The following is a 14,951-nucleotide window of genomic DNA, read 5'->3' on the forward strand; positions in this document are numbered from 1 at the left end:
GCCTGGCTCCGATTAGCCTATCTGAGCTTTAAGTGAACTTAAAACCAACTAACATCTGCATGGAATGTACTCACGCATCCATGAAATGGTTTACTGTATTTACGCGTGTATAATGCGGACCCTGGTTTTTGTTAGGCAAAAGTGACAAACAATTATATCTCTTATATAATGCACACAGTGGTGTATACTGAGTCAAAGGCCTGGGCTATGTCACAAGGTCCTAGGCTATGAATAGAAATAAGTTTACCAACTGAATCAGGTTGCCAACTTATGGGGAATCGGGTTGCCAACTCACGGGGAATCGGGTTGCCAACTCACGGGGAATCGGGTTGCCAACTCACAGGGAATCGGGTTGCCAACTAACTCACGGGGAATCGGGTTGCCAACTCACGGGGAATCGTGTTGCCAACTAACTCACGGGGAATCGTGTTGCCAACTAACTCATGGGGAATCGGGTTGCCAACTAACTCATGGGGAATCGGGTTGCCAACTAACTCATGGGGAATCGGGTTGCCAACTAACTCATGGGGAATCGGGTTGCCAACTAACTCATGGGGAATCGGGTTGCCAACTAACTCATGGGGAATCGGGTTGCCAACTAACTCATGGGGAATCGGGTTGCCAACTAACTCATGGGGAATCGGGTTGCCAACTAACTCATGGGGAATCGGGTTGCCAACTAACTCACGGGGAATCGGGTTGCCAACTAACTCACGGGGAATCGGGTTGCCAACTAACTCACGGGGAATCGGGTTGCCAACTAACTCACGGGGAATGGGGTTGCCAACTAACTCACGGGGAATCGGGTTGCCAACCAACTCACGGGGAATCGGGTTGCCAACCAACTCATGGGGAATCGGGTTGCCAACCAACTCATGGGGAATCGGGTTGCCAACCAACTCATGGGGAATCGGGTTGCCAACCAACTCATGGGGAATCGGGTTGCCAACTAACTCATGGGGAATCGGGTTGCCAACTAACTCATGGGGAATCAGGTTGCCAACTAACTCATGGGGAATCGGGTTGCCAACCAACTCATGGGGAATCGGGTTGCCAACCAACTCATGGGGAATCGGGTTGCCAACCAACTCATGGGGAATCGGGTTGCCAACCAACTCATGGGGAATCGGGTTGCCAACCAACTCATGGGGAATCGGGTTGCCAACCAACTCATGGGGAATCGGGTTGCCAACTCCAGAATCAGCATCATCATCTCACTGATATGAATAATTTTGTTTACAATTTCTGATCGACTTTTCTCCTGTATTTATTTCTCTAGACTTCAGGTTTTGCAGGAAGCCTAGCTAGCCTAGAATATACGCTCCTGAATGCACAGTACAGTTCAGGTTCAAGAAATGGCTTTCTTAGTTGTAGGTCGTAAAGCTGTTGCTATACCGATCAAGAGGAGAACATTACATTACAAAGTAAAAAATTGTGGCACGTGGACTTTAAACTTTTATAAGTGGTTTTGCTCATTTCCTCTTTACTTTCTCTAGAAAAACTTCTCAAATATATACTTTTTCTATGACTAACGAAACATTTATAGGAGGCACATTCAGGACCCTCAAGCTATCAGCACAAGATTTCCTCCATTAAGGCATTTAGACACTCATATAAGTAGTTATTTGGCCAGGAATATATTTGAATTATTTTCTTTTTCCTTATTTTTTTCATACAAAGTACCATAAAAATCAGAATGTTTCTTCATTTTGTAATGAGCTTATTTCAACCGCATTGCAAATAAGTGTCTTTATTTTGAATCGAATAGTGTTGCCATATTCAGAAACTGCAGAGTTCAAGCTTTACAACGATATATAACATGATAGGGTTCCGTAGACATTAAACAATTAATCCATGCATGGGGCAAAAAAAAAAAAAGGTCGAAAAAAGTGCACATTATACATGAGTAAATACGGTATTTTTATTTAATTAATTTTGGTAACTCCTGCACCACCCACATAGGAACTTGCTGTTACCTGCTTGAAGGGGTTTCTGGTATGCATTGCTACTTTTGTGACTGCTGTTGCTGTACTGTATGCTTTGTCATATGCCAGTGGTTTTATTTGCACAAGTAGGGGAAGCCAAATGTAGTGGGTTTGTCCATTATCAATGCTAAGTTCATATTGTGATGTGCGTATTACTCACAGCTAAATAATGAAGACCTTTAAAAAGATCAAAGATCAATTACTTACGTGTGTGAATACGATTTGTCGATCAATACAACGTTTCAGACGTCAAGACTGCCTCCTTCAGGTTAATGCGAATTCTTAGGCACCAAACATGGTGTCACCTTAAGAAAGTGTTAGTTGAAGATACAGGTTAAAGGTTATGGTACAAAGCACTTATTAAAGAACCTGCATTATAGCTATAAAAACGTCATTCTACCCACACACAAATCTAAAACCGAACATATCACAATCTAAAACCTCATGAAAGAAACGTCCGAAACAGCTGTTGGAAGCCACTCGGCCAGTGCTTGGGAGAAGCGAATGTGCAGCGTATGCTCAACACGGAGAAGGAAGCAAACTTTCCCTCCTTAGTTTACCCCTCATGAAACCCGTGTGTCACCAGTCCAAGGCGAACTCGATTTCTGCCAGCGGCCCTCCTGACCTCGGACGTAACATGGAAACCCAATTTGGCATCATTATTCACGCCTTTATCCCATTTTTTGAAAAATGCAATCCATCCATCTTCCAAATTGCTGTCATCTCTATTAAGTTTATTCCAATTATCCGTGCTGTTTCATAAACATTCCTATCCAATTTGTTTTTTTTTTTTTACCATAACCTTTAACCTTTATCCTCAACTAACACTTTCTTAACGTGACACCATGTTTGGTGCCTAAGAATAGGCATTAACCTGAAGAAGAAGTCAGTCTTGACCTCTGAAACGTTGTTTTGATCGAAAAATCGTACTCACACACGTAAGTAATTGATCTTTTTCAAGTTCTTCATTAAATGCTAAGTTCGTGGCAGAAATGCATAATGTTATTTGCTATTTCTTTCGTGGACACTTTGAATTTGGTGGTTGCATCTGATGTGTTTGCTAGACCAGTGGTGGGATCGATCTTTGTAGCATCACGTATCTGCTGTTGAATTCTTTCGTTAATGGATGAGATAAATATAATCAATTGAATGAAAATAAACCGTTTCATGGATACATAAGCACACTGCATGTATATTTAAATATCTTACCATGTCTAACGTTTTCTGTAAAATAGAAGAAAACAATTTAGAACACGACTTTATTGTAGAACATCTTTATTTTAACACACACGTATTTTTTTTTTTCTATTCTGAAAATGCTAAACTTGCCATAGCAAAAACAATTGCCTATCTCAGATCTTTTGTTTGCAACATTAATTTTTCTAATGCAATTTCTTTCCACTCTGCAGATCAATTGCACGCTCGGACTTGGATTTCAACTACATCACCTCTCGCATAGGGGTGATGTCGTACCCAGCTGAGGGCTTGGAATCTGCATATCGGAACCACGTAGAGGATGTAAGAGCCCTGTTGGACGGAAGGCATCCAGGTCACTACGTCATATATAATGTATCTGGGCGATCGTATTCTTCATCTAAATTTGGGACGAGAGTACTTGACTGTGGGTGGCACACGAGGAGGGCTCCCCCGCTCTACAACCTGTATTCCATTTGCGGCAATATGTATGTTTTCCTGCAACAGGATCCGAAGAATGTGTGTGTGGTTCATTGTATGGTGAGTGGAATGTATTATGGTTGTATCATATCTTGCATGCTTTCTGGTATGAAATTTTAAGTATTTGGTTAGTGTTTTTATGGATGGTACAGCATTCCATCAGAATTGGCTGTTATAAGTGTACTAAAGAATTACTGATTTTTTCTTATTTATTTAGTGCAAAATTCTGCCAGTTTTTATTTTTTTTTTTTTTTTTTTATGGATGTGTGTAAATATTCTTCTCCGATTATATGTACCAATTTTCCAAGAAATTTGATTCAGAATATTCAAGAATTGCATCAGAATATTAAAATAGATATTATGTAATCACAAAATATAGTTTTCGTGCAAAATTGATGCAAAATAAAAATAATGTTGAAATTTTGCATAATTTCCAGGATATTTTTGCGGACCAATATGCCGGAAAAGTATCGGCTGGTATCTGTAGATGAATTCCAACCGATACTTTCTGATACCATTACCACTAGTATCGGCTGATACCAATACATCAGTATCGGCTCAGCCTTAAAGTAAACATATAATACGAGAATGTATTTCTTATTTTATGGTACTTGTCTTTGCATTTTATATCCTGTAATATGTTGCACCGCACTGTACGCTTCATACCAAAAGTAGTTAAGATATGTATAAAAAAAGTAAAAAACTTTTTTCTTTTTTTTTGGAAATAATAAATATATTTGCAAAGCAAAATGGGCAAACCAATATTAGGAGCATAAGACATCCTGGTTTATCTTAAAGTGTTTTTTTTATACATATAATTAGGACTGAGCCGATAACACTTTCAACCGATACCCTCACCGAATCCCACCGATACCGATACTTGAAAATTGCAATATTTAAAATTTGTTTAAAATTTGATCAATATTGGTGTAAATATTTTTTTTCAATTAAATGCATGAATTTACCAATTTAAAAATATTCAAGAATATTAAAATAGATGTTATGTAACCACAAAATACAGTTTTTCATGCAAAATAAAAAGCTAGTTTGAATTTTAATAATTTCCAGGATTATTAGACTCTGTAAAAGTGTCGCGTGGCTTTTTTCTGGACCTCGTGAAAGACCAAAATGCTGGAAAAGTATCTGCTGGTATCGGTAGAAGAATTCCAACCGATACTTTACGATACCGATACCACTGGATACATCGGTATCGGCTCAGCCCTACATATAATTCATATGCTTTAGTTTCTAAAGTAAATATCAAAATTATACATTAATTACGAGGGCAAATCAAAAAGTCTTTGCACCTAACTATTTATTGCCAGATTACAAACCATAAAAGAAAAACAAGATGTACACAATCTTCTACATACTGTTTGCTATTTTCCCACATAATCACCACACCTGTTGAGGTACTTGTCCCACCGTACCACAAGTTTCGCAATGCCCGTTGCATAGAAGGTGGCCGGCTGATCACTGAACCAACGACGAACAATGTTCTGCACTTGGGTGTCGTTCGTGATTCTCTGTTCTGCCAGGAACTTCTTCAATGGACCAAAAAGATGGTAATTACTGGGGGCTAGGTCTGAGCTATATGGGGGATGCTCCATAATCTCCCAACCCCATGACTAAAGTTTGGCGATTGTTTTTTTTGACACATGTGGTTTCACGTTGTCATGGAGGAAGAACACATTGCTCACTTCACGAATACCTTGACGCTGATGCTTTTTCCTAATGGCTGCTGCCCCATACACTGGCTCCATCTCCCTGTGGATATCTGTGGCTGTTTGTCCTTTGCACCATAAAAAACTAATAACACTTCGCTGCTTATATGGCTTGGACTTCCTGATCACTCCGGTCATCTTTGCCAACTGATAACAGCGCCGTGCCGTGGAAGAAATCTGAAGTTACAATAGGGCCGTTCCAAGAAAAGCCTACTGCATCGCTCGTATATCGCTTTTGTAATAACACTTTATAAGCGGGATTGGTTTTTATTGATTGGTTGCTTTGTCTATATTACGTTGCTTTAAAGTTGGTTTTACAAAAGGTTAACTTTAAATATATAATATATCAAAAACAGCAAAAACAAAAGAGAACCACACTTTACGTGGCCACACGCAGACCCTATTCCACGTGTGGTGTTCCGTATAGTAACAGATATCCCCTGAGACATCAGTTAAGCTACAGACGAACTTTAGCCTAACTTTAATAATCGGTAACTAGAGGAGGGCTTAATTGGCTTATGATTCACTAAAATGATAGAAGGTCAGACACCTTTAAACGACATATTTATTCATTGAAAAGAACATCGCTTGTGGCATAGCTGCCACCAAACATGAGCACTTCACTGTACAAGACACAAAAAAAGGTATACAAAAGATTTTGTACTTACATATCAGCCGTTTTCACACTAGATCAATCATACCTGGGGCCTTACACACGCTATTTCACTCTTTATCGCCACATCCCGACATATGGACAAATTTGGGGTACACCACACTAAAAAATTAATATTATGTGCTTCCTTGGTGTAACAAAGGCTTTGGGGGGTGATAAATGAGTTTTCCTGGCTTTTCTTGGATGGATGGCTAAGGACAACTTGGATATTCTCTGATATCCTATGGATGCTTCTATGGCGTCAGTCCTGCCGACCATGTGGTCTGGATTTCCACATGGGATGAGGGACACAAAACTCGCTATTTTGCTGAATTTTCACTGGGATCCTTAAATGCACTTGTGGACACAATATCCCACTTGGTCACACACACTTAGGCCTGTATTTACTGTAACAGGACCTTAGATCCCTTTTCCCTTTATGTATCCTTTGTTGCGGGCACAGGTGGCCATTCTCACACTGGATTTTACCAGCAACTTCCAAGCTGACCTGCTCTCAGGTGGGTCTGTAATACAAGTGAGCTTGACTAGCAAGCTCAGAACACAATAGGCCATCTGAAAGTCTCCTCTGTGACGTCACAGCCTTGACGGCTTCTCATTGGCCAGCTGGAGTCCTTTGAGATCTTTCCTTGTCTTTGGGAGAATTGCCACTTTCTCCCACCAGATGGCAGAGTTATCAATTGCTTAAAAAGCATAAACAAAAGTGTTTTTTCAGCTTTTCTGGCTTAGTTATGCCAGATAATTGCAAATGAGTTTACTTTTAATAAATTAGGCATTATTTTACCTATGGGTGAGTGTTATCTCTGATTTTCAGTAAAGAATAAAATATTTAGTAAACATGTGATTTGGAGCACATGGTTTTTGTTCTCCAAAATGGCTACTGTTAGCCTAACAATGGTTGGTTCTTTATAAATAAAGCATTTCTACCCCTCCCATGAGTGACAACTGGTTGGTAAACATGACCCATGATTCTAATTGGGGGTGGGGGGTATAAGTTTCTGGGAAAATAGCTCTCACAAGCTTTCCCTGATGCCAACCTAATGGCCCTTGTACTTAGGTTGGCCTGTGGTTATTTGTGTGTGCGCATGTATGCCCAATGCTGATTGGTCATAACTTATAACAAGCTAGAAAAAATTAGGTGCAAAGACTTTTCGATTTGCCCTCGTATGTAGGTTAATGAAAAATCAGTTTCTTTGTTTACCTTTGCAGTTTTATATCAGCAGTGGCCATTCCACAAAAAGTGGTCCTACTCCAGTAAATAACAAAGGCATCAACCTGGAAATTACTATATTTTTAATTGCATTAAGGCAGTGTGTGCACCGTGCGCCCTGAGGTGCCGTGGTTCGCTTACAGTGGCAAAATTTTCCAATGTTTGCACTGAAATTCAATTGATATTATTGTTCCAAATATGTATGTGCTTACTTAGTACTTTTTACATACTTTTTAACTTAAGGCAAGCAACCTAACCACACTAAGCGTTGCAAGTGTTAGATTGGACTACATTCTAACTTGGACGCTGCGGAAAAGTCTTGAAACACCAAGGGTGCCATGAAACGAAAAAGTTTGGGAACCCCCTGCATTAAGGTTTAAATGTCTGTGAATGCATACACTTTTGTATACTTTAGCATCTGTATCCTATATGCTTCACAGACAAATGAAGTCAAATCTTGGCTAAATTTTTAAAGCTTCACACATGTAACAAATTTTTATTAATGCTTTTCATGCATTCAGGCTATGCCACTATAAAGGTAAAAGGTAAAGTGCTCCCCTGTGCATAGCACCACACCATGAAGGCGTATAGGGGGTGTGGGGGTAACGCCCCACACTTTCTTGATCCGGTCGTGAGTGGGGGTGATGTGATCAGCATCATGCCCCTGACTGCCTTTACCCCCCAGGGTTTCCCCCCAGGTACCCATGTTATTCGACGCTGGTTGGGCGCCGGGGCCGCTTCCATCGTTAGAAAAGTTCCCGGATTTGAACCGGCCGGGGATCGAACCCGGGACCTTTAGCATGGTAGTCAGACGCGTTACCGACTGAGCCACCGCGGCCACTATACTCAAGATTTTTTCTTTCTTTTGTTAGCGGACACCACAAGGTTCTTCATAATTCTATGAAATCAGTTCATTGTGAATATTTTGATCCAATCTCATGCATACAACCTTAGATTTTATGTGTGAATGTCTCGCACGTAATGCTGTAAATATTAGGATTGGCAAAAATTGCATGTCTGTGTACCCCAGAACATCTTTCTGCCATGGTTACCAAATGACATAGAATAACTGCAAATACAGTGGACTCTTTTTTTTTTAATTCGAACTCCAAGGGGCTACAAAAAAAATCGAATTATCCAGAATATAATAAAAGAAAACACACACCAATGAAATAGCACACTCAGGGTTGCTACGCGACTGGAAAACAGGGAAAAGTCAGGGAATTTGGTTGGTCAGGGAAAAGTCAGGGAATTTTGCATATTTTCTGGAATTTACGAGCATTTTGGAGTTGCAGGAGAACCAGTTACAAAATGAACGAACGGTTCATTTCCAGTTCCGAATTCGGTTGTTGTGATTCCAGTCCCCCCAAAAGATTCAGTTCAGAAACTTGTTCCTCTCGTCATTATAACTTCTAGTCTGTTACGTACAAAATTATGGTTCCTTCGCATTTCGATTCTATATTTATTCACTCTCGGATCTTGGATCCGTTCATTTTGCGACTCTTTCTTCTGAACCTGTTCAAGACCGGAATTTGGAAAGGCGTGAGATTTTTCCTTAGAGAACAAGCTACTCAAGACGCACCAGCCATACTCAGAATTTCTTAAGGAAAAATGTTGCTTTAGCTTTGTGTGTGGTGAGGAAATTTTCTTTCTTCAAGAACACACCCGTTCGGAACCCGTTCTCTTTTGATACGTGAAGCGGAGCAGGTTGGTGTTCGTACAGTTCATTGGTTTTGGATCTGCAATAAAGTATGAAGAGCAGAATTTCACGTAACTGGCTGTGGTTGACGTCACACTGGACGGGTGCGGACGCCGAGTAAAAACAAAGGGACTCAGTACTTAGTTCCCCCCATGAACCCGTTCTGTGAATTTGAGTCCTTCGTTTGCGACCCGTTCAGAAGCAACCTGATCAACTGGTTCATTTTCTCGTTGTCGTAGTTTTTACATTGCAGAGATGTGTTACACCCGATAAATTAGTGATTTTATGCAGTATCAGTGACGTCATTATTCGAATATGCATGTGTTTTGTGCATGTAGAACGAATTTATTTTTAAAAAACTGGTGCGAAATAGAGGAATTAAACGTACGCTGGTCACACATCGTTGTTTAGGTTAGGAATGTTGGTTTGATGCCGATAGTAATTTTACGTATTTTTTGCGTGTAGAATGAAATTTTGCTGAAAAGTGGTGAAAATGGGCCCAAGTTCCTTTTGTTTTATTACGATTTCATCATGCTACAAATGCAACTTTTACATGGTTCGATTTCGATTTATGTCTGTTAACGCATACTGCAGAGTTTTAGCGATTACTTAAGATTTTGTCAAATACGCTTTTGTGGTTAGGTTAGGAAGGTCAGGTTTGGTTGTCTTACAATTAAAATAAAGACCCTGTACTAAGGTTCCGATTTATTTCTACATTCAATCCCACTAGTTTTCGATACTTACTGTCGCTTGTCAACCGGAGAATACCTTTTCCGTGGGAAGAGTGTATGATTGCGTAAGGTCATTTTGAAGGTTTTTTTTCAACATAAATAACTTTTTTCGAATCCAAATAGTGCTCATTATTTTAAGGAAGGTTCAAATTTCGTGTCACAATGAATGCCAAGATTCTATGATAATTAGTCTTCCTGCTAGGAAACTTTGAAAAAAAAAAACAACATAAAACATTCGGAACTGTTACCTTTTAGTAGACAGATTTCGATATTTTCCCGTAATATAAAATTGGTTCCAAACTCAAATAATGGAGATATTTGATTCCAAAGTATGGCCTGCATATATATATTTCTTTTAGGTGTATGGTTAGTCACCAGTCCCATTCACGTTCTAAATTTCCGAAATATGTACTATTTTCAATAAATTCAAAAATATAATCATTAAACTTATTTCATATTTTCTAAAGGTACATGACCTAATTTTGTGTTGTTTCTCATTTGTATTGATATAATTGAGCTTGTATACAAGTTACATTGTAAAGCTTTGATATATGCCACATTTTTTATTGATTTTTTACACCACCTTAATTGTAATGACTTAGTAAAAGGGGAAGTACAATAGTTATTTATTTTTTCATTGAATATCATTATATTAATCATTTGGTAAATTTTCAGCTAATAACTGTGTATATTCATATTCATAATAATTAACGTGCCTGCATATTTACTTGAAAAACATGAGGTTCAAAAGGAAAAATCATGACGACAAATATGTCTGGAAAAATTTCATTTCTGGTCTGGAAAACCTGGAAAAGTCAGGGAATTTCATAATCAAAAAATCGTAGCTACCCTGTATTAAACATAAAACTGCATTAAACAGTAATACACAAACAGTACACCTTACCTTACAACTGCTATGTTTTATCCATATCTCCATCCATGAACAGTACACTTATTGTAATATTTGGGTCACGTGATTGTTTTTCATTCTTTTTCATTCCTCTTTCTACCTCTCTAAGCACTTCAACTTTCTTATCTAAGGTTAAGCTACTGTGCGCACCACGTTTCGACATTGTGACTCTACTAAAACACACAGACAAATGATCCCTTCTGTCCGGCTATCCGCTCCCCTCTCAACTTGTTTCAGAGAGGGTGAAGGTCACATTCCTACAAACAAAAGCTCTGGGGATTCCAGCTGCCCTCTCTTATCTGCCATCGGCACATCTGTTAACCATAAAAACAACCTTTTCAAGAAGAAAAGGGGGACGAGTCATCTGTTGGAATTTCTTATGTAGCAACCACTTTGGTCTTTCTTGGAAAGATTTATGTTAAATTATTGGAATTTCGATTTCGAATTATCTAAATTTAAAGGTAAAGGTAAAGTGTTTCCCTGTGCTTAGCACCACGCCATGAAGATAAATTATCCAAATTTAACCTTCAAAATTCGAATTGAGTAATCATTTTTAACATTGTTTTAGATAGGGGTTTCAAGGGGAATGTGCTTTTGTTCGAATTATCCAAGTTCGAATTAAAGAGAGCGTACTGTATAAATAATTAATAAGTAGAGGGATACATATTTCGTTTTTGACGAAAACACGAAATGTGAAATAACACATTGTAATGTTAATTTTTCATGTTTCTGAAAGGTGTGAGGTGCATTTTCCTACCCTGTCTTGTCACGAAATAATGCGAAATTAACTGCAAAATGCGAAATATACTCAAAAACACGAAATTTACCGTTTATATACAGACGTGACACTTTCTGAAGTCAGAATTATCCTGTGAGTTATGCAATTCACGGAAAATTGATTAATTCTGCTGTAAATACTTGAGAAGCAAAAATGGACCCCTTTATACAGGAATAAACTTAATTTTCTGGTAATGATTTAATGTGCTATTAGAAGGGATATGTTTATTTTATGTAGTAAGTGCAGTTTTTAAATCAAATTTGGGATTATATTTACATTTTTAAAACCAAAATGGTAATTTTATATGCCGCTTTTTCACTGCTATAACAGCGAAATTTAATTTTATTTACCACTTTTGAACCTGAAATTGACTGTTTTGTACCGAAATTTTGCTTTTTTATTTACCAAAAATATGTGCCTCTAGTAATAATTAAGAAATGGTGATAATATTGCCATGAGTTGGCTTGCTACACAGGAATACAGTACTTGTTTTCACTTCACAGGATGGGAAAGCCTCGTCTGCGCTGCTCGTATGTGCTCTTCTCATGTACGCCAACTTGTTTAAAAGGCCTGAGGATGCAGCTCAAATGTTTGCTGTAAAACGAATGCCACCTGGACTGCAGCCGTCGGAATTGAGGTACTTCTCTACATTACAAAGTAACACATGTTTAAAGAATTGAAATGATCTGCCAGTGAAATTTTACGGATGGTTCTAAAATACAGGGCTTAAATATTAAGAGATTGAGATAGTTGATATTTTGGTGAAAACTGATTTTTTTTTTTTTTTTTGATCAAATTATATACCGTATTTATGTGTGTATAATGTGCACCCTGGTTTTAATGGGAAAAGGCAACAAACCATTATATTTGTTAAAAACAACAAAATACACACAAACAGCACAATAAAAAACACTTTAGGAGTTCTTCCAAGCTTTTGATTCCATCTCTGAATCATCATCAGCGCTGATCAAGAGACGTCGAAAGGGATGTGATTGAAGTTCTGCTGGCACGTGACATAAGAAGTTTTTTACTGTCATATACAATTATATCTTGTATATAATGCTCAGGACAATTCCAATTCAAGAAATGGCTTCCTTGTAGGTCGTAAAGCTGTTGCTATGCCGATCAAGAGCGAATGGCATCAGAGCTATTCAATTGGTAACCTGTTGCTGCGTGGACCAATACCATCTTGTATATACAATGTGTCGCCAACCCACACCACCTTCCCCTCTCTCCCACCGCTGTGTTTTGCTTCCCATTGCTTTCACTTCTGTAACCACCTTGTTTATTCTGTAGTAGAAGAAAGCGAGATCAAAATTATGTTATGGATTTGCAGCCCGCAGGAAGGTGGATGCTTGAATTCTGATATAACAGCGCCACTTTTCTCAGTGTCTTAAAACGTTCCGTTACAAAGTGAAAAATTATGGGAAATGACCATTTCACTTTTAGTGTTTTTTTTTTTTTAAATAGTATAACTAAAGAAATTCAACCTGGTAATTTATATTTCCACCTGTTAATATATACATGTTATATGCAGTGACATAGTAAAAACGTGCATGGTTTTAATGTTGGCTGCCCGAATAATTCCATGCATAATAAACACCACAGTTTTGGGGGCAAGAACTTTGAAAAAAAGTGCACATTGTAGATGAGTAGATACCATAATCAATTTGTTTAAAAAGTACTCACCTTGGTATATCATGTTCTTCTTAAAGGTTCACATAACCACTTTCTATAGATGCAAAATATCTACATGGTTATTTTTAGTGGTTTTAATTTAGTTTTATTTTATTTTATCTTGCATCATAAGGTAGCAATCATATATCTTTCCAAGTTCACATAGATCCTCAAGGATACTGGAGCACTTATATTTTGGAGAATGCAGCGATAAAACTATAAAATTTTGTGCTTTTTCTAATTCATCACTACACCTCTCTCGCATCTATAATTTTCATAATTTCAAATCCATTATTTTCACTGTCCGATCACGTTAATTTAGTGTGCAAATGTTCATCTTGTATTCTCTGTTGCCCAAACTTCAATGTGTGGCTTGTAAATAATATTGTAATGGTATTAATTTTAGCAAAATGCAATCTTTTTTTTTTTGTTAATAAAGTATTCCATATATTTTCAGGTATCTAGGATACATGCAAAGCGTACTTGAAGACCCTGAAAATGCAGTTCATTTTAAACCTGTGACGTTGGTATCCATTACTCTGCATCCAGTACCTCTTTTCACCAAAGTTAGGTAAGTATTGATTGATAAATGTTGCAGAGTAAGAAGTGTCTTCAAATGGTTATTATTTAGTGAAAATATAAAACTAAGCAATTCTGTTTCGTTTTCACTGTTGATATCAATTTATATTTCTTTATAAAAAAAGATATTGAATTCTATAGCATGAGAGAGGTCTGTTTATTCTGTTAAAACCAAATATCAGGTCATCCCATATAATAACAGGGTGGCGACAGACCTGGAAAACCGGGAAAAGTCAGTGAATTTGAGGTGTCAAAAAAAGTCAAGGAAATGTCAGGGAATTTTGTCTTGATTGAACCTTTTTTCTAAGATATCGTTATGGAACTCTGCATGGGAACAAGAAATCTTGTTGCTAAGTTTCGGCCTCAACTCTTCAGACTGCAACATCCAACAAAAATCGCATGCATAAACAAGAAGAGCTTTAGACTGCAAATATGCTACTGGAATTTTATTACTCTTCTGGCTCACTTCACCTTATTTAATGTAGCAGTGCTTACGAAGGTTTTCTTTCATCATCCTGACATATTACTGGTGTTGCACAAGTTAACATACTTTTATAATGACATTGCACTATTCTTAGATATCAAGAAGAATCCAACTAAACTGGATATATATTGAATACTATCACAAAAAAGTGAATCATAAATCTGCATTGATGAACATTATAAAAATTTGGCAAGTGCATGCTCCCAACCTCAAATTGACTGCAACACTAGTATTGCAATGAAATTAACGCAACTCTCTGTCCTGTCTGTTTAAACTCGTGAGACATGGTCATTAATCTCTCACTGAGTGAAGTTAATGTCCAATATTATGAAATAAAATACTAATAACTAATACGTAAAATATCTTAAAATCATATTTACTCAAATCATTCAATCATAAAAGCATATAACTTTCTTCACGAATTGACTTTTCTCTGCCAGCCCTGCTAAATTTTTACTTTTCATCTACTGATTTATACGAGGGGTGCCCAAAAAGTAATTTCCAATTAGTAAGAACCTTGATTTTTCGCAAACGACGCGAAAATCATGAAAAATGTTAATTGCTGTGAAGTTGTGTTTATGAATGTGCAGTGATGTCTGGACACATTTTTTGCCAGTCCGAAATATCGAAATAACGCACATTTGGCATAAAATGCAAATTGTTCCAGTTTTTAGCGATTTTTTATAACAATGTCCTAAAACAAAGAAAAACTCCATGAAATCCAACATTCTTGTCTTTTCTAGGCTTAACGAAACAAAATGTGCCATACTGTGTACATAGAACGTGCAAGTTTTCCAACATTTTATTCAAGAGTAAAGTATAATGCTTGT

At 37.6% G+C, this 14,951-nt stretch overlaps 1 protein-coding gene across 3 annotated transcripts in view; it reads left to right on the plus strand.

The window, feature by feature from the left end:
- The window catches only part of aux (cyclin-G-associated kinase), an 87,250-nt gene that overhangs the window by 32,491 nt on the left and 39,808 nt on the right, over positions 1-14,951 (plus strand). For all 3 annotated transcript variants that reach the window (XM_083112334.1, XM_083112332.1, XM_083112333.1), the window contains exons 10-12: positions 3,395-3,719; positions 11,885-12,018; positions 13,516-13,629. In XM_083112334.1, the coding sequence (XP_082968460.1) occupies positions 3,395-3,719; positions 11,885-12,018; positions 13,516-13,629 (573 nt within the window). The remainder of the gene's footprint in view (positions 1-3,394; positions 3,720-11,884; positions 12,019-13,515; positions 13,630-14,951) is intronic.

Source organism: Lepisma saccharinum, chromosome 26, assembly GCF_977018435.1.
Source record: "Lepisma saccharinum chromosome 26, izLepSacc3.1, whole genome shotgun sequence".
Lineage (NCBI taxonomy): Eukaryota > Metazoa > Arthropoda > Insecta > Zygentoma > Lepismatidae > Lepisma > Lepisma saccharinum.